This window comes from Alligator mississippiensis, chromosome 3 (assembly GCF_030867095.1).
Source record: "Alligator mississippiensis isolate rAllMis1 chromosome 3, rAllMis1, whole genome shotgun sequence".
Lineage (NCBI taxonomy): Eukaryota > Metazoa > Chordata > Crocodylia > Alligatoridae > Alligator > Alligator mississippiensis.
The window spans coordinates 202,532,010-202,556,426 of NC_081826.1; the positions used below are offsets into that span (position 1 = coordinate 202,532,010).

The 24,417-nt window shown below is 44.0% G+C and overlaps 1 protein-coding gene across 1 annotated transcript in view; it reads right to left on the reverse strand.

The window, feature by feature from the left end:
- Positions 1 to 4,094: 4,094 nt before the first annotated feature.
- LOC102558997 (F-box/LRR-repeat protein 20-like) overlaps positions 4,095 to 24,417 on the reverse strand; it is an 88,520-nt gene continuing 68,197 nt past the window's right edge. Inside the window, exons 10-11 of the mRNA XM_019477979.2 lie at positions 18,154 to 18,264; positions 4,095 to 5,763 (exon numbers count right to left, since the gene is read on the reverse strand). Coding sequence (XP_019333524.2) covers positions 5,637 to 5,763; positions 18,154 to 18,264 — 238 coding nt within the window. The 3' untranslated portion in view covers positions 4,095 to 5,636. The remainder of the gene's footprint in view (positions 5,764 to 18,153; positions 18,265 to 24,417) is intronic.

Below are 24,417 nucleotides of genomic sequence, written 5' to 3' on the forward strand. Positions count from 1 at the left end.
TTGTATAGTACCATGAATAGTTATGGTGATGTAACTAAAATAAATAAATAACACAACATACTTTCATCTCCTTTGCCAAGGTGTCTTGACTCACTGAATGTCCACTGAAGTCAATGGGAGTCTACTGACTTTAGTATGCTTTGGATCGAAGATTTTCAAGAGCAATATGTAGCTGCTATCCTTTATCTAGATTCTGCCCTTATTAACATGCAACCCTATGTATGTACATGCAACTCAGAGGACACAACATAATGGGTACAATGTGGCCTTTTGCAGCTCCACTATTTCAGAATATTTAATTTGGCTCATAAAGCTCTAGCAATAAATGAAGTACGGTATCATTTAGCATTGTCATGGAAGAGGGATATCCTAAAAAACAGAAGGCTTAGGAGTATTCATAGAACCAGCTAATATTTCCACCCATGCTTGCTTGCCAACAAAACTACAGTCAATGGATCAAAATAAACTGTCATATCAAAACAAAAGATTTATTTTATGAGTCTTCAGAGTGGGTGGTGAGGGCAGGATTCCCAGCAAGGAATGAAAAGTAAGGCTTTGTTCTGATATGATGCACCCGCTGTTAAACTGCTGTGCCATGCAGAATCTAAGTAATATTTAAAAAGCCAAGCATTGCTTCTGTGGCCTGGAAGTGTAATATTTGCTCAGAAAGGGAAAGAATGTAATGAACCTGAGTTCATTAGTTAGACACTGATGTTAAAAGCTTAAAATAGCAAGGAATCTCTTTGTGGCCAAACACAAAACAGATTCAGCAGTAGTATAGTCAGAATTATAGAACGGTATGAAATCGTGCTGTGTGAAAACTGGGCCCCTAATAGAACACGTATGCCAGACATATCACAACTTAATATATTAAGTTTACACAATGTCACATTACAGTGAAAAGCTCTCCATTTTTACCACTAAGTATCAAATAAGTTCAGTGATTGAAATGGAACAGTAAGGAGGAGAAAACCCTGAATTTGGGTGGGAACTATGCTGTTGCATGGTGTAATACTACATTATCTAACAGGAATGGGAAAGAGGAGAAAAACTTGTTTAAATTTAGTTTCATAGAGCTGTATTCACCTCTTAGTGGGGCAGCCGGGGTATACAAGAGCAGGATTTCCTTAATTTACTATACATGGAGAAACAGTTGTTCAAGAACCAAATGTGTATGTAAAATAATAAAGGTTTTAAGCTTCACATGTAGCTGTTTTCAACACTTCAGAACCTTTCAGTTGTTCTCTCTACAGCATCTGAAGCTCAAGCATTGCCACCATCTGCTAATAGAACCTGAAAGAGAACATTACTGGAAATTACAGCTAAATCGGCATGGCACAAAGCAGCACTGGGCTTAGACACAACGCACTACTTGTCAAGCTGGAAGCAGTGCATCCATCTTGGTCTGACATCTCGTCTCCACAGTGCTGCCTGGCCTCCACACAGCACTGTACTAATGTGGGTGGGTTTTCTGCTTCTACTTTAGGACCCAGTACATGCTGACCAATAAATCCAAGTTACAGAGTAATTATACTTAGAGCTGGCAGAGATTTTTCTGATAAAATGCTGTTTAATTCTAAATGTTGGTTCATCAAAAACTAAAACTTGTTATGGGACCTTTTGTATCAGTTTCAGTACAAAGGGTTTCTTTGCTCGAGGCTAGAATTTCCAATCAAAACAAGAGAGACATTCCCCGGTACCCCAGTGGTTAAGATACTTACCCAGGAAGTACCAGATTTCACCTACCTACTTTGCTTGATTCAGGGTTGGGACTTAGTTTCCCACATCTCAAGTGAGTGTCCTAAACATCAGACAATTAGAGAGACGGTTTCCTCTGTTGGAGCTGTTTCACTTTGGTCCCTGGCACACATTCATTTAATGGCACAATGGGATCTGACCCCATGGCCTCCTACCATTACTAGTGGCAAGTTGAAAACTACATGACCAGCTATACAACCATCCTACAGCACACAAACATCTAAAATCACACAGAAGCTTCCTCACTAGCACCCAGCCTCTTAAAGCCACACCCAAGGAGACGCAACTAGAGATGTGGAATGAGAAGGTGAAGGAAATACCTGACAGTGAATAAATGGACATTCCAGTGACTGAGTCTACCATCAGGGGTTTATGAACCATGGCAAAGGTGGAGATGTCTCAACTGTCTGCACACCAGAGTTGGACTCTCCAAGGAACCCTGAAATGGGGCTATACCACTGGTTCAACCACCTATGACTGTGGCACAGAGCCTCAGACTATGCAATATCTGCTGCAATGCCCACTGCTTGAAGGCACATGTACAATGAAAGACTTCGCCAAGTATAATAAACGAGCACAAGCCTGTGTAACAAAATAGTCAAATGAAGTGTACAGACGTGAGAAGAAGTTGAAAGCTGTGCTCAACAGCTAGAGAGGGTTCAGAGGAGGGCCACCCACTTGGTGAGAGGGCAGCAGGACAGGCCCTGTGAGGAGAGACTGAAGGACTTGAACCTGTTCAGCCTCAGCAAGAGGAGGCTGAGGGGGGACCTGGTGTCTGCCTACAAGCTCATCAGGGGGGATCAACAGCAAATAGGCAGAGCCCTTTTCTCCCCAGCACCACCTGGGGTGACGAGGAACAATGGTAATAAACTGATGGAGAACGGGTTTGGGTTAGAGATCAGAAGGCAATATTTTACAGTTAGGGTGGCCAAAATCTGGAACCAACTTCCCAGGGAAGTGGTCCTTGCCCCTACCTTGGGCAAATTCAAGAGGAGGTTGGATGATCACCTGTCTAGGGTCTTGTGAACCCAGCATTCGTTCCTGCCTGTGGCAGGGGGTCAAGCTAGATGAGCTGTTCAGGTCCCTCCTGACCCTAGCTACTATGAAACTATGCTGCGTGTCACAGCTTGGCAAGAACTGGTGAGGTCCCAGGGCTGCAACCAACAATCAGCCAATTGTTGGCTGAAGAGGGCAGATACAGTTGTGGGTGTCAAAGCTGCACATGTGTTTTTTTAAGGCCCCCAGTACACACGGACCCCAGGACTAGAAACCTCTCCCTGCTCCCTGGATGCCTCTGATAGAGAGATGTGCCAAGTGCCTTGCTCCACAGCTCCCTGGGAACTGTGGGCAAGGCACCAGCCTCCAAGGGTGCAGGAGCCCCACAGAACCTTACAACCCAGCACCCCACCCCAGCCGGTGAGATCCCTTGACTCAGGGGACCTTACTGTAATATCATATATACCTGAATCCAAGACAGCTTAGAATTTAAGATGACCCCCTGCCAATAATTAGATTCTATATATGGAAAAACTATAAATATTGTAATTTTCTAGGTATAAAATCTAATTATTGGAAGGTCATCTTAAATTTGACCTCCCCTGCAACTGCTATAGTAGGGAAAGCAGTGGCCAGGGAAGGTGGCTGGTGGGGGCAAGTGGCTGTGGGATAGAGGCAGCCCCCTTACCCTCTGCCCCCTGCACCAGTTCTTCCCCTGCAGCTTACTCACCCACCCCTCAGCTCCTGCCCTTTTCTTGCTCCCCACACAGCCTCTATCCCTGCTACCCCTGCCCCACACAGCCTCTGCCCCTTCTTCATCCTCCGTCCCACAGCCATTGCCCCCTCCCCCCACTTACTGTCAGATGCTACTCCAGCTCCATTCCCTCCCAGGTGATGAAGCACATGGAAGCACATCCCCTGCCCAGCCAGGCAGTACTGTCCCGGGGCTGGAGCTGCGCTGCTAATGATTGGCCAGACAGGGAATGGAGTCTCCATGTGCTCTGTGCCCTAGAAGGGAATTCAGCTGGAGCTGCAGGCATGCCTGACAGTAAGGTGGAGGGAAGAGGCCAGAGACTGCGGGACATCCAGGAGGGGCAGAGGCTGCAGAGGGCAGATAGAGTTGGAGGGGGGAGGGGGTGGGGTGGAGTGGAGGGCAGGTGACTGCTGTGGAATGACTTTGGCCCCAGCACTTGCTAGGGGCCAGAGTCATAGCTGCAGCAGCCACCTGCCCATACCCTCCACCCCCACCTACCCCTGGCACTTTGTATACAATTCTAAGATGAGGGAATTTTTTTTCCCCAATCTGAATGCGAAAAATAAAAACTCATCTTGTATTTGAGTAACTACAGTAATAGACTCTTGTTAAGCTTCCAAACCCAATTGCTTAACAGTTAAGACGTGCCAGAAATAAAATTGCCCCATTCAGTGCACAGGGTGAACCATATTCACATAATAAGCAGCTATTCAGTATTTTGTTATCTTATCATTCAGTATGCACACACAGGCATTATTCATAATATCCTGCACACCCTTCAATCCCAACTCTCAGAATATTTAGTTTTCTTGTAGCGGTTATCAATATGTTCTCTGAATATTTCACAGTGACTGAATCACCCAAGTCTGCTGGCACACTTCAGGGCCAGAAGTGTGTCCATGTGTCTTCTCTATGCTTATTTCCATCTCCCAACTCTAAAGGTCTTGATCTTCAGGAGGTCTGAGTATGGATGCTAGGGAAGACTTCAGAGCAGCCACACAGAACTTCCTTCTCAGGAGTACATCTGCAGACTAAAGTGGGTTTTGTATGCTCACTCCCATACACTCCACCAGAACTGTGGCCAGTGTATAAGTCCTTACAATGGAATTTTTCAAAGTTTGTAAACACCTCATAACACCACCAGTCCCATTAGCTTCAGTTGCAGCCGTGAATATTCGCAGTCCTACAAATACAACTCCAAGGTTTTGAGTAAGGTATGCCAAAGGGGCCGATTGTCTTAGGCCCTGGTGCCCAGACCACTGACTTGGTTTCATTCTTCAGCTAGCAGCTAGCCAGAGTAGTTACCATAGTATTCTTCCACCCACAAATGCAGACACAGTATCACAGAACAGACATCATTGTTGCGGCCAAATTCTTCCGCAATTCAACTAGCCCCTTGCCAAACTATCGCCTCCAATTACTATTAGTAGTGGAAGTTTTACATGCTGCAAGTCATGTGTTAAGTAAAAGGGAGTAATGAAAGCCTGAGTAGGGCAGATGTAGGTGCTGAGATGTGGTTAGCAGTGTATAGTAGCATACGGTGTTCTTCAGGCTGCTATTGCTCCTGCTTTGTGAGCTTCATTTCCTGCCCCATTCCCATTTTAGGCAGCTTTAATAGGATTTGCAGCCTCTTACACAAGTATTGAAATCAGTCCTTAGAGAACACCAACAGTGTGTAGTCACTAGTTTCTAGATCAATGTGAATTGTATTCCTTCGACAATTAAAACCATTTTCTGACCAAGTTCCATCTGCTTTCTACCTTTTACCACCGCTTACATCACTACAGAATTTGGCTCTTTATTCTTTTCAATTAAAAGTTAAAAGAGAACACATTTAGTAATATTCGCCATGTGGATTGTATCTTCATTCTTTTTAACTATAAGATGAATTGCAAGAATTACACCTCATAGTATCCCTACAAGGGATACAAGCACTATTACGGTGTTACCAGAAGTGTCCTGCAGTATCTGAGATAAAGAAATGAAGTGACTCATAAAAGAAAGCAAAAGGAGTCAGCTTTTGGATCATACAGCATAAAATGTAGAAGACAAACTGACACAGCATCCCTTTGCTGCAGCAGTGTCATATTTACAAGCCAGAAATGTCCATAGTGATAGGTGTAGTTCCTCATTCAACTAAAATGTTAATTGCTGGAGCAGAGAGATCATGAAACACTTTTATTGTTTTACTGATTTCTTTAATGGATTCCCAATCGCGGCTGAAACAGCAACCATAAAGATGAAGCATCTTTAGCCTGAAAGAGAGAAAATAAACCATTAGAAAAATAACTAAGTATATACAGGAAAGTGCCTAACAGCAAAAACAGAATGATTCCATTACTCTGGACTGGCCCCTTTTAAAACTCCTTGACTAGCTGACCAATCAAATGTTTTGGTTTTTGGCTCTCTAAAAGGACTCACACAGATTCATGGTCCTAGCAAGGGAAGCCCTTGCAATTTCCCTCATGACACCCTAAAAAGACCATGTTAACTGAAGCAGGTGGCAGAAAAAACATATTATTTGAAAAAAAATTGTCAAATTATTTAGTCCCTAAATTTACAGTAAGTTTTATTATTGTTAAAAATAAAGAAAAAATAGGCAGAAAGACAGGTTTACAGACGTTAATCAGAGGAAGAAATATTTCCTGAAGATTTCTAGAATACCACCACTTCATCTTAATTTCTTTATTCTTTTATGTTTTAAATTGTACAAATGTGCAAGTTGAGTAAAAGTAAACATTAGAACCCCAGTTGCTCGCTCAGTCTCACAAACACAACATCCTCGGTAACTGAGAACAGAATGGGCACTTATAATGATGAAAGTAAGTTAAATCAGATTATTTTCATTTGTAATAATATAAGGAGTTATTAGTTGTGCAAGTAAAGATAAGTTTTGTACATAAAATATACAGAAGATATAAACAAAAAGGATACAGTACAAAATATTTTCTGTACATATCACAGTGCTCCAAACAGGAGTCTAAATCTCATTGACTTTCCATGGGATTTACATCCCTAAGACATGCACCACTTGAAAATTTTATGTCAAACAACTGGCTAGTTAAATACATCTCCGAAATGTAGATTATTAGTACAAAACAGAGGAAAGTACTATGAAACCTTTTAAAATTCTTTTTAGATATAAAAACCCACACATTCTATTCAAAATTTTCTGGATGTATAAACATGCGCTAAGAGAATTTGTCCAAGAATGATAAATGACTTCAATTACAAAGGGGTAGTTTGTGTAGGGGATTGAGAACTGAGCTTTCATCTGGAAAAAACTGTGGCTTTGGCTATCTGGTCCCTGGAAGGCACGGTTCTGACAGTCATGTTGCCAAAAGTTCCCCATACCCTGATGAGTAAGCTGAATATAAGAAGAAATTCCCTATCAAAATCTAGATTAAGAACATCAAAAACTGCCATTGAAACTGTATTATAAGAAATCTGAATCTCAGCTCAGGCTATATCTACAAAGCTGAGCTCCTGATCCTAGTTCTTTTAAGCTCCTGGTCAGGAAAGCAGAATCCACATCTGTTAGTTAAGCACATACACTCTTCATACAGTGAACAGGGAGAATTAGGCCCCTACTAATGGGATCCAAAACAGACAGCACCCCAAGTGAGAAGCTGCTTAAACAAAGTAAAAAGAAATGCTGAAGAGGGTGTCTTAAATCCTGTCTCTCTACAGGATTTAGGCAACTAATATGGGGCTGTAAGGAGGCACTTACTTCACAGGATCCAAAGTTCCCAGCTCGACTTTTTCCAAAACTGCAGAAGGAATCAGTCCTTTTTTCTTTCCTCAAAAAGAAGCGGTAAGCTTTCTTATCCAATACCACAGTGGTTAGAGTACAGGTTCTGCAACTCAGGTTGTGGAAGACCCAGGCTCAGTACTATCCTCTGCCTAAATTTGGGGTTTCAAATCCAACTTCTCAGCTCCCAGGTACAGGCTGAGCAGAGAGGGCAAGGGAGACTCACTGCTGAAGCTGGTTCACTGAGCCCAAGCTAGAAAGATTGAGCATGAATCTGTAGAAAGCAGGAGGATTCAGTCCCTACCCCAAGGACTGTTTATATTACACAGCCACTGGATAAAATACGTAAATAGCCCTTGGAGCAAAGACAGGAATACAGGTGACTACACTAATCACTGGACTGCAGAGCCTTGTTATTGTTTGCACACACTCTTTCACAATGAAATGTCACTTCTTTCCTTCAGAGTGGAACAACAGGATTCCTAGAGTGGCCCTACCCTAAAATAGCCCAAATAGCTTCTGGTATTCTTCTGTGAGATGGGAGTTTTGGGTGCAAACTCCTCAAGCAGAAAAAGAAACTGACTGGGGATCTCCCACATTGGGCTTCCCATTTGGCTATTAGATAATAGGCAGTGGGGCATCAAAACCACCTCCTGTGTTTTGAAAGCAGCTGCTGCCATTGTTTTGTGCAGAGCTTGATGCTGTAGGAATGTATTAGGCAAGCTCTGAGCACATCTATTGGATCAGGACCCTCAGGGGACAGGTAGGGGAACATCTAATCTGTGGTTCCCACAGTGATCTTAGGCATGAGATAGAGACCCATTTGCTCAGCACCGGGGAAACCAAGATGCTGATGGACATGTCCAGAAACAGAACTATAAGTGCCTGGGCTGAAAACTTAAGTGCCTATGGACTCTAAGTGCCTACAGGGATAGACACTAGGTTTGATAATTGCACTCTTGGACTGAGGTACCTCAGTTCCTTTGTGGACCTGCATCTGGATATTTCTATGACAGCAGAATAGGAATCCAGGTAAAAAATATCACTAGGGTTTGCAGCCAGAACATATGGGTGGGGTTTTTTTGTTTGTTTGTTTTGGTTTTGGTTTGGTTTGGGGGGGGGTTGTGGGCAGGAGGAGTTCTCTCTATGGGCCCATATTTTGGTTCTGTTTTTAATGTACCCTAACAAGAATCTTATTTAGGTTATATGTATGCCTGCATATAAATGTTGAAAAAAGGAAAATACAACTAACTTGAGTACACTAAACCCGTGCAATACTTTGGCATCTGACCTATTTCTATCCTGAAGTCATTTAAAAACACCAGACTACCCTTTCCATTTATTTACAACCAAACAGTTTTAGGGGAAGAAAGGAAAAGAGAAATGCCATTAAAAATATCTCCCAGCAAGCTCCAAAATGAGGAAACATTAAAAGAGGTTAAGCTGTTCCTTTAAAACAAAAGACAATTAAAGGTTACATGACTAAGAACTACAAATAAACCAGAAAGGATAAAAGATTTACAAAGTTGTAAAACTACACAAAAGCATCTGGAATGCACATAAAACATTATGCACATAGCTCTTCAACTAAAAAGCCAAAGGTTCACACAGTTCTTAAACAAGAACTTAAAAAAAATCACCTGTCAAAGTTGCCAATTTAAGACATGCTCCTATCTGCCAAGGTTCATAAGAGTCTTTTATACATAAAGTTTTATAACGAAAATGATAAAAGAAAGACTATGGGTCAAATCCTATTTCCCTTTATGAGCTAGAATGGAATGTAGGCAGCCACACAATTGCAGTTTTTGCACTGAAGCACAGTTTGTGATTCACATGAAGCTACATACACACAAGCCAGTGTGTATTCACTGAGCATGCTCACTGTGCTCTTCCTGGACAGCTGTACAGCAAAATAGGATTAGGTAAGTAGCAAAGTGTTAAGCGGGGAAGAACTACAAATGGTGTGTGTTATTCACCTCCAACCTTTTCTAGCTCAACAGCTAAGGCACTTGGTCAAGAGGGCAAGAGACAAGGTTCTGGGTCCCTTGTTACCTATATGGATTTGAACCTGTCTCCTGATTCCCAGCAAAGTGCTCCAGTGACCAACCCATGGGTTAAGCTAATCCAGACCTCCTCCCCATCTCTCTCTGAAGGACAATCAAGAGAGAAAGACATTCAGATCAAGAAGAACACAATAAGCCAAAAATCACAGAATCATAGAAAAATTAGGGTTGGAAGGGACCTCAGGAGGTCATCTAGTCCAACCCCTGCTCAAAGCAGGACCAGCCCCAACTAGATCAGCCCAGCCAAGGCTTTGTCTAGCCAGGTCTTAAAAGCCTCCAAGGATGGATATTCCACAACCTCTCTGGGTAACCTGTATAAGAAAGCTTTTCCTAATATCTAACCTAAACTTCCCTTGCTGCAGCCTGAGACCATTGCACCTTGTTCTGTCATCTGCCACCACTGAGAACAATCCAGCTCCATCCTGTTTGGAACCATCCCTTCACAGTCTTCTCTTCTCCAGACTAAATAAATCCAGTTCCCTTAGCCTCTCCTCATAAGTCATGTGCCCCATCTCCCTAACCATTTTTGCTGCCCTCCACTGAACTCTCTCCAATTTGTCCACATCCTTTTTGTAGTGGAAGGCCCAAAACTGGACACACTACTCCAGATGTGGCCTGCTTGTGCTGAATAGAGGGGAATAATCACTTTCCTTGATCTACTGGCAATGCATCTACCGATGCAACCCAGTATGCCATTTGCCTTCTTCACAACAAGGGCACACTGTTTGCTTATATTCAACTTACTGTCCACTGTAACCCCCAGGTCCTTTTTTGCAGAGCTACTGCTTAGCCACTTGGTTCCTTGCCTGTGCCAGTGCATGGGATTGTTCATAATGCAGGATTTTGCATTATGCAGGGTAAATGCAAGATTTTGCACTTCTCCCTATTGAACCTCATGAGATTTCTTTTCGTCCAATCCTCCAATTTGTCAAGATCTCTCTGAATCCTAACCCTACCCTCCTGCATATATACTACTCCCCCCAGTTTGGTGTCATCTGCAAACTTGCTGCAGGTGCATGCCATCCTATCTTCTAGGTCATTGATGAAGACGTTGAACAAAACCAGCCCCAGAAATGACCCCTGGGGCACTCTATTTGATACTGGCTGCCAACCCTCTGAGCCCAATGATTCAGCCAGTTTTCTATCCACCTTACAGTCCTTTCATCCAAACCATATGTCCTTAGCTTGCCTGCTAAAATGCTATGGGAGACTGTATCAACAGCCTTGATAAAGTCAAGGTATACTAGGGCTGTGCAAAACTTCAGCAGCCATTTTGTTTTGGAGGTGTTTTGGCCCATTTCGGCACCTGAAACACCAAATCCAAAATGAAACAGAAGGTTCTGAAACATCTCCAAAACTAAACAAAACCATCCGAAACATTTTGGAAATGTTTCGGACATAGGTGACACATCCGGGGTGCATGAGGGTGCACATGCACCCCCTGAGAGTGCTGGTGCCCCCCTCTGAAAGTGAGCACTCCCGGCTTAGGCAACAGGCAAAGGGGGGCTGGCAGAGTGCTGGTGCCCCCCTCCAAGAAGTGCCGCTGGCACTGTAGTTTCAGATATTTCAGAACGTTTTGGAGGCGGGCTTGCGGGGAAACCAAAACTCAGAAGAGGGAGGGGGAAGGGGGAGGAAGACTGCTCTGATATTGACACCTGTAGCTGGCCAGTGTCTGCAATCTGTCCCTGAGGTCCCTTCCAATCCCAGTGCTCCGGGGTGGGGGGGGGAGGGAGGGAGGTTGCTGCATGCTGTCTGGGAGCTGGGATCACTGAGACTGAGTGGTGCCAGGCTCCAGCTGACAGGTGGAGCCACCCCAGTTCCTAGACAGTGTGTGGCACCCTGCCAAGCCACGCTGCACCTGCATGATGCAACAGCTGCTGCATGGGTGCCAAGCAGGGGGGCAATCCCCACTGCCCCCCACTGCCTTGTGCTACATGGGGCAGCTCTGCCACAAGCCCCCGAGGCTCTGATCACCACTGTTACAGCTGGTGCGTGTGGAGTTTTGTTTTGTTTTCCTCGAAGTGCCAGGAAGCTGGGGCTGGGTGGGGGATGGGGCTGGGCAGGGAAGCCATGGGGGCTTTTCCTGCGGCTCTCCCTGCCCAGGGAGAAGCAGGCACGGCCAGAGGAGCCATGGGAGAACCTGCAGCTGCCCAACTGTGCCTGTCTCTCCCCAGACAATCCAAATCTCTGAATCAGCACCACAGTAAAACTCTGAAACAGAGTTGGCTGAATCAAAATGGAACAGTGATCTGAAAGACTGAAACAAATCACTGTCTCTCCAAAACAGCCAAATCCAAAACAGAAAGGAAACAGCCATTTTGCACAGCCCTAAGGTATACCACATCCACTGATCTCCCTGCATCCACAGAGCCAGTCATCTCATCATAGAAGGCAATCAGGTTGGTCAGGCGTGACTTGCCTTCGGGTGAATCCATGCTGACTGTTCTTAACAACCTTCTTATCCAAGTGCTTACAAATGGATTCTTTGAGGACCTGCTACATGAATTAAATTATGTGGCTCACTGAAATGAATTCTGCCCTGGAAGGGAGGTGATCCTGACCCATCTGCCATTAGGGTAGACATTTTCCCATTCCTTTTTATCTCATGAATCTTAACTGCAATGTGCAGTGGAACAATTTCAGGAAGATGGTCTAGGCCACTGGTTCCCAAACTTTTGAGACTCAAGACACCTCTCCACAAGTTTGCAGAATTTAGTGGCACTCTATTTCAAAAGCTAATGTAAATATAGTTTGAATATTACAGTATAAACATTCTATAATTAATGTGTTATTTGTTAATTACATTTTCATATTATAATTTAAAATGTAATACAAAAGTGATCCCTTTAGGCTGCCTAGCCCCATTCATGTTTGCTTCCAGCATGGCATCTGGACTCCCTACACATGGTCACCCCTGGGACCAGGAACTCCCAGGCCAATTTCTGGAGTTAGTTAACCCAGAGTGATCCCCCGTAAACTCCAGCTCTGGGGCCAGAATGGGCAGAGCCCAGGGACAAAGAGCTGGCAATGGCAAAGTGTTGGGCTGCACATACACACGGTGCTGAAGTGGTATGAGAACCAGGGAGGGGGGACAACAAAACACATAATCTTACAGATGGTTACAGATGGTTAAAATCCCAGGGATGAATTGATTCAATCTTTGCAGGTTAGTCTAAGCTGCAGAGATCAAACTGACTAACAAGTGAATAGACATTTACTTTTGATTCAGGAAATGCAGCCACATGCCTGCAGTGGCAAAGGCCAGAAGCTGGGGGTGCTAGAGCATGACTCTCTGGCACAGCCAGCATGGGTTGTGTGTTTGCTTCCTCCCCACAAGGGCTCTGGGATTTCCAGTCCAGAATCACAGTAGAAGGACTCTGCAGGGTTGCTCATCACTTCCTCTTCCTCCTTCCAGGTGCCTCTGAGATCTGTAGTCCAGTCACAGCCAACAGTAAGTTTAGCAGGGCAGGGCAGCTCTGTACTCAGGGGAAGTGGGGTTTAACCCTGGCCCCAGACCCTAGCCCCCCCCAACCCTTCTCTGTTGGAGCAGACAGCACAGCACAGCACAGGGCTGCAAAGCATGCTGGGATACTGGGGGACTGTGATTTAACTTGAACCAGAAAGGGGTCTGAGACAGAAGTTTCATAAACTGGTTTGACCCAAATCTGTTAAGTCTGATACTACATTCAACCAAGTTCATCTTACACCAGTGTCTGCCATTTTGAAACTCATTTTTGTGCACTGAACTTCTGTTCTGTTCCAGGTTTAAACCAGTTCCTGATTACTTAAACTGTTTTATATGTAACTTCTGTCCCTAGCCTTGAAGCTCAGAAGGGAGGAGCTCCTCCCCTCCCTTCCCCTCCCCCTCCCCTCCCCACCCCCAAGTCTATACCTGAGGGAACAGGTACAACCCCCACTGCTGCACTTCCAAGAAATTACACACCAGAGTACAGAGCCACCTGCCCCCACAGCCCATCCCACTGGCTCTGGGAGTATGCAAGGAAATGTGGGACACAACAGCCTGAAAAGTGTGTCTCTGCATCCACACAGTTGTCCACCTGTCCATGGCAGAGCATGCTGCTCAAAGCAGCTGTTGCAGGGGAGGGTGGAAAGGAACTACTGTGGGTGACCCTTGTCTGCAGGACTCTGGGGCAGGTGGGGTTAAGAGCAAGCAGTGTGCTTACCTCCTTGCACAGGGGCTGGGTGCCACAGTTCCCCAGTTGGGAATCACTGGGCTAGGAAGTATCTAACCTGTTGCTTGGTGGTTAGAGCACACTGCTGGAAGTAAAAGATGCAAGTTCAAACCCCCTCAGGGTGAAGGAGGCCTAGAAGCTGAGCCCTGAGGCAAGCACTGTAGGCAGTGGGCTAAAAGGAGGTGGGGGGGTTCCCACCTGTTTCTTTCAGCAGCCAAGCACTCAGGGGATTCTATTCCTCTGCAGGGGGGAACAGAATCCCAAATTGTGTATCAGTGCCAAAAACTGCAGTTACATGATTGTGTACATGCCATTAGGTGCAAAAAAGCTAAAAGGGGATTTAGACCTAAATCTCTGCAATATAATACAGAACTTTGAGTGTGATGGGTGGGGACAGGAAAGGGGAAATTGAACTGAGTTCTACTAGTGTCGCAATTTCCTTTTAACAGATAGGTTTTGTTTCAAAATGCACTTGAACTATACTCCTGCTTTGTTCACACCAAAGCTAACTATAAATACTGTGATCTTGTGATCCTAACTGCATGAATGGACTAAATATTATTTTTAAAGCTTGCATATTGACATGGCAGCTACATCTAACAAACTTAAAGGTCTAAAACTAGACATTATTATGAAAATAGCTATTTCAACAAATAAACATTAAATACTTATATAAATTTGCTTAGACTGTGCTTTGAGGCACAAATTTGCTTTGAGGTTTTTATCTCATATATGCTAGTGAATGAGTTTACCGGTAGGGACATTTCTATAAATGGTGACTCTTAAATAAGGACTGGGGAATAGACATGGAAATTAAATTCTGAATCTGTAAATAGGAGTATTTGCACAAGAATATTTGCACAAGAAATCTAATCATATCCTACAAAAAGCCCATAAAATCCATAAATGCGGAATGTTCTCCACTGCCTTGGCTACCCTATAGTTTATGTTAGCCAAAGCAGTGGAGAAATGCCAGATCCAGATTTTAGTATAGGCAGAGTTAATTGTCTTATAGGGTTCCAAAATTGGACGGAGACATTATAGACCAGCCTTTACTGTGTTAAAACTATGAGATATTGAATGCATTGTAACCAGCTCTCTTTGCCCAGTTCTTTTTGCTGGGCACAAGGGCTGTTGTTTTTATTCAGTAAGTCAAGGAACAATCACACACTCTGTAATTTTATATGTGCAACCAAAACTAAGACAGTTTAAATTTTAAATTCTTGCAGTGAACTGCTGACCCGCTAGCTACAAACTCAGCACTATTTGCAGCAAGAGTTCCACAAAAAATTTGGAATAATAAATCATAGAATCAAAGGGTTAGAAAGGTCTTCAAAGCTCATGTAAACACTAATGCACAGATGCAGGTTTTAATATTTCAAAACCAACTCAGAAAGATCCCTATCCATCCTCTTCCAAAATCTTCTACTGAAGGAGATCCCACAGTTTTCTAGGATTGTGAACAAACATGCATTTGTAGTGCTACAAAGGCACCTTTTCTCATTTCTTACAGAGATAATACTGTCTGTTTAAAGAAATTTTTATTCAGGCTGATTTTCTGCAGACCACTTTTTTATCTCTGTTAAAAACATCACATTTTGTAGTAGAATAATAGAGTTGGAAGGAACCTCCAGGGTCATCTGGTCCAACCCCCTGCACAAATGCAGGGAAGGTACTCCTAAATTATCCCTATCAAATCTTTATCCTGCTTCTTCTTGAAAAACTCCAATGACAGATTCAACTTCCCCAGGCAGTCTATTTCACTGCCTTACTATTGTAACAGTAAGGAGTTTTTCCTCATATCTGATCTCAATCTGCTTTGCTGCAATTTAAAACTATCATTTCTTGTCTTTCCCTCAGCAGTAAGAAAGAACAGTTTTTTCCCTCAGCTTTATAGCAGCCTTTCAAATATTTGAAAACAGCTATCATGCCCTCACTTAATCTTCTTTTCCTCAAGCTAAACATGCTTTGCTCTCTCAACTTTATCCCACATGGATTGCATTTCAACCTTCTATCACTTCTGTTGCCTATCTCTGGACCACCTCTCCAGTTTCTCCACATTCTCCTTAAAATGTGGAACCTAGAACTGCACTCAAAACTCTACCTGGGCGTATTTACACAAGATGCTTTCCTGTGCAGTAGAGCTAATTACCGTGCAGTAAGCATCCATGTCTACACGTGCAGATGGTTATTGTGCAGCAATTGGCTCTAGTAGCAAGTAAATTTGCTAGCTGCAAATGCAAGTAGCAATTTTACTTGTAATCAGTAACTGTGCAGTAGTGCACACGTAGACACCTCACTGGAAGCAAATGTGCTCCTGGTCAGCTGGGCAGAAGGGGGCGGGAGATTGCTCCCTATCCCCCAGGAGCTGCCTGCTGCCAGGGCAGGCTCTGCCATTGGAGCCCAGGAGGGGACAATATCCTCCTGCCCTGGCAGCAGAGAGACCCAAGCCCCTGCTCTGTGATTGCAGGCCAGGGGTTGGGAGATCCTTATCTCCCAGCAGCATCTCCGTGGTCATGGGGCCAGTGCTGGGAGATAAGGATCTCCCAGCCCAGGTCCCATGACTGCAGGGCTCAGGTTCAGAGATAAGGATCTCCCAGCCCTGGCCCCAGGATCATTGTCCCCACCTGGGCTCCAGTGGCAGAGTGTGCCCTGGCAGCAGGCAGCTCCCACAGCCAAGGAAAAATGTCCTAGCCCCTGCCAGGAGACAGCTGTCTCCTGTCCCCTGGCTAGCACCTAGGGGGAGCCTAGAGCTCCACTTGGCTGCTGTAGAGGCTGGCTGTAGGGCTACAGAGAGCGGGAGCAGTCTGCTACTAGAAGCAGCGAATTTGCTTCCATATTCCTGCATGTGTAGACATGTACCTAGAAACATGTACTTCCAAGTAGTCTACTCGAGAATAAATTGCTCCTGGATCTTTTGCACGTGTACCTAACCAGCACCAGTTAGTGGAATACTACCACCTTCTGTGTCTGACACCTAATATTCCTATTGAGCCCAAAGTTACATTTGCCTTTTTATGACTGCAACACATCACTGATTCATGTTGAATCTGTGATCCACCAATCCCCCCAGATCCTTCTCAGCAATACTGTTGCCCAGCCAGTTGTCTCCAATTCCATGTTTGCTCATTTGCATTTGTTTATTCTTCTTCATTGTGTTGAACTTCATTCTGTTATCTCCAGCCCAGCTCAACAATCTATCAAGATCCTTTGGAATTCCACTCCTGTCCTCCAATGTATCTGCAGTCCTTCCCAGTTTTTCATGTCATCTGGCAACTTGATCAGGAAGCTCTCTATTTTGGCACCCAGATAATTAATAAACACATTAAACAGCACTGGAACCTGGGCAGACTGTTGTGCAATGCCAGCTTAAACCTACCATTCTGACATTTTCCCATTTATAATTACCCTTTGCTGATGGCTAGAAAATGATATTTAGAGGTTTGCTTTTGGAAAGTGTCTAGTAGGTAAAGTAAATATGCATTAGAATAATGGTCCAAGGCAATGGCAAGGGTTAACTGGCTTCTAAAAGCCTGTTTGTGACAAAGTTTCAAAGCCCACTGTGTCTGGAACCAGTAGACACCCTGTCTGAGGCATACACAGGCTGAGAAACTGAAGACATGTACCACACTGTTTCATAACATGAGACAAGGGGCTCTGCTGCAGTGGCCGGGTCACAATGACCAGCTGCAGAGCCCTTGGGTTTTCTGGTTCTGGTGGATGGACCAAATCTAGGCACTGGTAAATGACCAAATTAAGATGTATGCATGTGGTGGGTTTGGGAAACAAAGGAATATGCTGACAGAACAGAATGTGGATAGTATGATAAAACAGGGAAACCAATCAGTGATGCCCAGAGATGAAGGGTCATCAGAGGAGGAAAAGAATACAAAAGGAGGGATTTCAGAGCAGCAAAGGGTCCCCAAGGTGGGAGCCTGAGGCCACCATGGGCAGAGGGCACACCACCAACCCATCTCACCCACCCCACTGGGAGGGTGAAGGGTGGTAGACCTTAGCCCTCAACCTCCATTCTGCTGACATCTGACATTCAAGAAAGAACCAAAGGGTGGAGCTCACATATTGGCAAGACATACGTTCCCTCTGTGACAGCCCTAGAACTGGTAGATATAGAATGAAGGAAGGTTATTTTGTTTGTCTTGTCTGCATTATTCATATCTGCTATCACTGTGTATCGATAAAATTTGCCTATTATCGAATGAAGAAGTCGTGGTTGGTCTGAGGGTTTGGGTCCACCCAGAACAGGGTATCTGGGTCAAATCCAGTGCCAACATTTGCTGGAGGTTATTGAACTAATTATATACCTAACTGGTAGTAATTTTATCTAGCCTGTATTTCTCCAGTTTACTTCTGAAAATCACAATATTGTATAAAACAGTGATCTATCAGCTCCTGTCATTTTTAAAAGCTATTTAAAAGATCATGTAACACATTTGAATACAATAGCTCTTACTATAATTATAAAATAAAAACATAATATACAGCCAGTCTACAGATATCTTTAAGTTTCCCATTAAGTTACTGGGAGTATAGTCTATACCTGATAGAATAACTTGAAATTTTAGCTGAGCATTGAGAGGAGAGTGGAGCTCTTCCTGTGTATCAAGTCAAAGTAATTACCTCTTACACTTTTTACAAAGCTTTTTAACTGCATCCAGAGTGATGTTCTTGCAAAAATTGAGCTTCACACATTCCAGACTGCTATGGCAGAAGCTGGCCAACAAGCATACCCTGAGGCCAAAAAAAAAAAAAAAAGACATATTAATTCCAAATTCTACCAAATCTCTTCAAGAGCATTTATGCGCCATCTACACTGAGATCTAGAAATTGAATTAATTTAGGATTATGGAAGTGATTGCAATCTTGTTACTGGGAAAATTACACATACACACATATATTTATAGATATATTTCACACAGAAATGTAAACACATACATTCAGCCTTATATAAGGTGCTTATAAAGTCCTTCTGCAACTTTAAACTTCAATAACTTTGGATATCCACATGATAGAATCAAACTGTAAATGGTGATTGAAAGCATAAATCTTTAAGTTTTTTTAGCATAGTATAAATCATGCATAGGGTAAGGATCACAATGCAATTCATGAAATCACTCAACAGCAACTGGAAAATGTTTTCTACGAGTTGGAAAATCAGATTGAATGATATATCATGAAAGAAGACAGTTATGTTGAAGTCTAGAAATTTGAGCTGTATTGTGTTGAAACTTAATGAATTATGCTTTCAATCATCATTCACAGTTTGCTTCTAATATGTGTACATCCAATGTTATTAATGTTTAAAGTCACACTTTATAAACACACTGTATATTTTTTTTAATTAAAAGTGAAGATAAAAAAGGATAAAAATCACTAAAACACTAGTGTATGTTAAAAGCTTTGTCAGGAAGGTTAGGAGAATTTGTAAAGTCCCTGAAGCCCAGTGTGGCGGAGCACAGGGTGCTCCTGCCACTTTAAGGGCCTGGAGCTGGCAGCCTCCAGGTGACTGATTAGGGCAGCCATTTTGGGGCCTGATTAGGGCAGCCATTTTGGGGCCTATATAAACCAGGCAGTTTGGCTACAACAGGTCAGGCAGCAACATTGCCTGGCCTTAGGGCTGCGGTGAATGCCCGGAGGTAAGGGGGAGCTGCAAGGGGATGGTAGGAGGCTCCTGGTCCTGGGCATGACCTGAAACTGCACCCTGCCGGGAGTGGGTGGTCTGGTGGGGCTCTCAGTGGCGCGGGAGCCCCCAGGAAATGCCAGGCCAGTGATCACCCCGGTGAAAGGTGGGTCGGGGCGCCTTAACCCCTAGCTCCCACCACCACCGGGTGGGTGACCCCTGAGTTGGAGGAGGGCCGAGAGGGCCCGTGTGATAAGGGCCGAGAGGGCCCGTGTGGGTGAGGGGCCCAGAGAGGGCGGACCCCAAGAGTGGGAGTAAGGTGGGCGAGGTGCCGCAGTTGCTCCTAGGAGGAAGGGAGTAGTGGCATGGTGAGGCCCGAGGAGTAGAGTGAGTGGCTAGAAAGACCCAGCCCGAAGGGGAGAGTCCCCTCAACTGGCCCATGCTGGGGCCAGGACCAGTGAGGGTCAAAAGGGCTGGGGGCCCACCGCGAGGGACGCCCAAGAGCCGGGGGCCTGGGGTCCCGACTGGCCTTGAGGTGGGCCAGGGCTAGGTAGCCGAAGGTTCCGGGGGAACCACACCCAAGAGGGGAACAAGGCTTCGGGGGGTGAGGTAGCCCAGATGACGGCGGAGTGGCCGCCTGAGTAGAGAAGACCATAGTGGGGTCTTGCATAGAAGATTCTGGGGCCCAGTGTGGGGGGCGGTGAGGAAGAACACCATGATGCCATCTGCGAGGCTTGGGCTGCAGTATTAGGGGAGGTCAGAGCTGCAGAGCGCCCCTGGGCATCGGGGCAGTCGAAGGGCAGCCTCCCGCTTAATTGTCATCATAATTAAACTCATTATCATCAAAGGCGTGGCAGGCGAGATGAGCGGGCGGTTGCCCAGAGACAGGTGGGCGGGCCATGAAGAGCTTGGCCCTGAGTAGGCCTGCTGTCACGGTGACAGGCGGGCGGGCCACAGAGTTCAGCCCCAGGAGGCACCCCCTGTTACACCGAACTTCAAAATGTAGTTCTCAGTGGGCATGTCTGCATGTTCATTAATGCACCATAATTACAGCCTATTAAGTTTAATACCTGTAATAACAGGTACTAACTTAATCTGCATAATTGGCACTACTGAACAGTAATGCTGATGCACACTTTCTGTGATACTAATGCGCAGTAGACTAATTAACATGGTTTTTGCCTGCCGGGCTAATGTGCAGTAGAATTTGTCTACTGCGTATTTAGCGTCTCGTATAGACATGCCCAGTGTTAGCAAAAGATAGTACTACATACATCCAGTTTAAACAACTTAGTCATGGTCTTTTTTTAAAATGGCTAAAGGATAGAGGGACTCCAGTGAGGACTGATCAGTATGAACATTTCATATGTTAAAGTTCAACCATTTATGAATGTAAAATTACCACTCAGAATTAATTTTCCAAAAGATGCTCTGAATCCTGTAGCTAACCAATGTAGCCTCAAAAGTAGGCTGCACTTTGAGGGAGGGTTATAACTAAAGTCCTTAGGGTATACACAAGTGTCTTCAGTTAAATCTGGAATCCTTAGAGAGCACACAGTGCCTTTTCAATCCCTGCAAAAATAAATCCATTCCATCAAAAGAAGGATATTGGACCACAGTCTGAACCTACTTAATAACCAGAAATCCTTCATACAGTAGTTTTTATAGTAATAAAAATGCACTCTAGTATCTGCCTCTAGGGACACTTGAGCAATTAACCACCCTTCAGAACAAACAGACCTAAATTCCTTTCTCAAGCCTACTGGAAGTGTGCCTCCAAAGTCTGGCACTCTAACCCACAGGGTATAATTATATTTATGTAGCACAGCTCATTGATAATTAGCTATTCTGACCTCTACTCAGGCAGAGAAATATATTTTTCTCTCAGAGAAACTAGCTTTCTGACCTATATCTCCCTAGAGGCAGACTTTAGTGATTGCTTCAGTTTTTAATGAACTGCTATGATGCCAAAGAGGAAGGCACTGGGCAAGTTTAGGATACTCATAACTCTCCACAGTATTTTCAGTCAACATTATTCAAGGTTATCGAAAAATAAGGGAGTAAGGCCCATAGATTTATAATGTTTTAGGGTACCTTCATTAGTAGGTACCCTACTTTCAGCATCTGGATATGGATACTTTGCAGGATATGGAATTGAGTATGAATCTTCTTTTGTACCATTTCTACCTCAAGGTGTCAGCCATTCTTTATAATAATTCTCAAACTGCTTTAATTATTTCTTGTGGTTGGCAATGCCAGGGTGATAGCTACATCAGGGAAAGATGACAGAAAGCATACTGATAGAGACAGAAGCAGTCAGTTTCCGCTACTTCACTCCTTGAGCATCTACATCATCTTTATTTTCTGAGGCATTTTTACATGGTTTTGTAACTGAGCCTGTGTCAATGTATATGAACAATTGAAATGATTAGTTGAATCCCAATCCCATTAAGTCAGGAGGCATTTTGTCACAGTTCAGCTGGGCCACAGTTGTGTTATCCAAGGCTAATTGTCATGTCAAACCAATAAACTATGAGATAATACATAATGTAGATGATTAATAGAAACTGCCATATATGGATCTTCAAGTCTTTTTGACCTCATGTAACTGAATTACCTGCAACATATTATTACTGAAAGCATCTAATAAAGACTTGGGTGTGAGGATGAATTAGGATGAAACTGCACGAAAAAGCTCACAAATGTTAACCAGATGAAACACAATCTAGATTAGGGCTGTCTAACTTCAAAGCACCCAGGGCCACATGCATCACAGCCAACATCAGCAAAGCCTTCATACCGCAGAAGCAGCACGAGGAGGGATCACAGGCCTCCCAGGTGGCATGACTTGTGCAAATAACATTTTAAGAGTAAATGATCTCTCACTAACTATCTCATCCAAAAATTGGAAGTTGGAACAAGAAAAATAAGAATAAAACTATGGAATGAGAAAAAAAAATGATGTTGTACCTGTATAATCACCATATGCAAAATAAAATAACAAGTAAGTATAAAAGCTTCTCAGAATAATCTACAGCCTACCTGTATATCATGCCTGACAAGTACAGATAGAAGGAATCCTGATCCTAAATGCAATCAAAGAATTGTTTGATCTGGCAGAGTATCCATAAGCACATTGCATACATATGTTGCAAAATGTATAGGAGATCTAACTCTTTATAGGTAACTGCTTATCATAAGAAAACACCTCAAGCATGGCCACAGTTTGGGCAAGTGTGGCCAATTGTCTGCGTATATTACTGCACGGAACAGCAAGGTCACAGCACAGAGAGAGAACACCCTTTGTAGAGCCACTAGTCTGACTACAATGCAATGGGCAGACAAGGACAGTAAAAGGGCAGAATCTGACTTGGCCTCCTTCCCGGTTCACTGCAAGTACAAATAAGATGGTGCAGAGTATAAAGAAATCAGTGCCTGGTAAAGGGGATGGAAAGGAAAAGAACTGTGACTTTGAGTCAGTGGGAGTACCTACATGAGATGCTACTGCACAGTGGTGACTGCAAATTTATTTAGTAATTGTATAATCAAGTACTAAATAAATGCACAGTGGGTGAATCTATATGAGACGCTACACACTGTAGTAATAAAATACATCACCGTAATTTGTTGCTGTGGTGACATAGTGTCAGCGGGCACAAACCGTGATGCCAACGCTACTACGCAGTTGCAATGAGCTACTGAGCAGTAGCATCAGAAATGACCTATGTGGCACCAGGACTGCACAGTAATGTCAATTATTGCATAGTCCAGCACACGTGTAGATGCATCTAGTAACTGGAATTATTGCGCAGTAGCACTGGTGAACACCTTTTTAGTGATGCTACTGCATAGTAACCTAATAATACTGTGCAATAAGGTATCAGCACTGTTGGTACTATGACACACTACTGTGCAATAGGCCTGTGCGAAGCAGCAAGTATTTGATTTGAATTTGGACTCAGCCAATTCAGAGGGATAGTGATTCAATTCAGTGATTTGAATCACTGTCATGATTTGATTCAGTCGAATCGGATTTGGAGATTCAGCTGCCAAATCAGCCGATTCGGTGATTCGGCCACAGACTATAATGGGGAATAATTAAAATACCTATAACTTTGTCATTTTTTGCAGATTTGGATGAAAACAGCAGGGATGGTAGCCCCTTTTGAGGGCATGAAGCCTGCCAAGTTTCAAGGAGATAGGTGCAGGGGTTTCTGTAAAAGTGCCCCTCAAACTGTTGAAAGCAAAACTCATGTCACGTGTGTGTGTTAACTGGGTTTCTGGTGTAGCCATGTTGCTCTAAGAAACAGGCAGGAAAGGTTCTTTGAGTAGATGTGATATCTTTTATTAGATCAACTGAATAGTTGGAGAAATATATCTTGGGAAGCTTTTGGGTTTAAAAACCCTTACTCAGGCTAAGGAAGCATCTGCAGTTCGTGTGTGTGCTCTTTCTGGATGAAATGAATAGTAAAGAAGTCAGAGGCTGGGTTGTAAGCAAGAAAGTCAGTCAGTGAAAATGTAAATTGAAGCATCAGGGGGTGAGAGACAGGCTGGGGGGGAGGGGGGTAGAAAGGGGGATGAAGCAAGTAAAAGTGGAGAGGTACCAGGGGAGTTAGATGTCAGGCAGATTATAATGTGTCATAAATCCAAAGTCTATATTGAGTCCACGAGTTTTTGGATTGAGGAGGTTGATGAACTGAAGTTCATAGGCTCATCTGTCAAAAGTGTTTTGTACACTTCCAGGTCCACCACCAAGTGCACGAGGGACTCCCCCGTGCTCCCGTGAGATACTCAATTGCCCCACCATGTCAGTGTTCACAAGCCACGCCTGGTACCTTAAGGTACGTAAAAAAAATGTATAAAGCTGTGTCTATGGCTAAAACACTGATTCTCCAAATCAGAATCAAATCTTCAGATTTAGTTTTGGCAGAATCAAATCGGGACACTGATCCAAATCAGTGAATCAAATCGCTATCCCCTGAATCAGGCTGAATCCAAATCCGAATCAAATATTGCCTGCTTCACACACCCTTACTGAACACCGTCTCACTTGGAACATGGTCAGTGGACAGGACAGGTGTTCCTGGGCAACTGTGGCCAGATCCTGCCACATCTGGCTGTGGGTTACCCAACAGTCCAAGGGTCGCATTGCAGCAGCTCCACATCCTCAGCGGAATAGGTAGCCACCACGGCCTCTGCACTACCTGCCAGATGGTGCGGTCTGGTACCTCTGGACCCCAACACTGAAGCCATGCCCTTGGCCC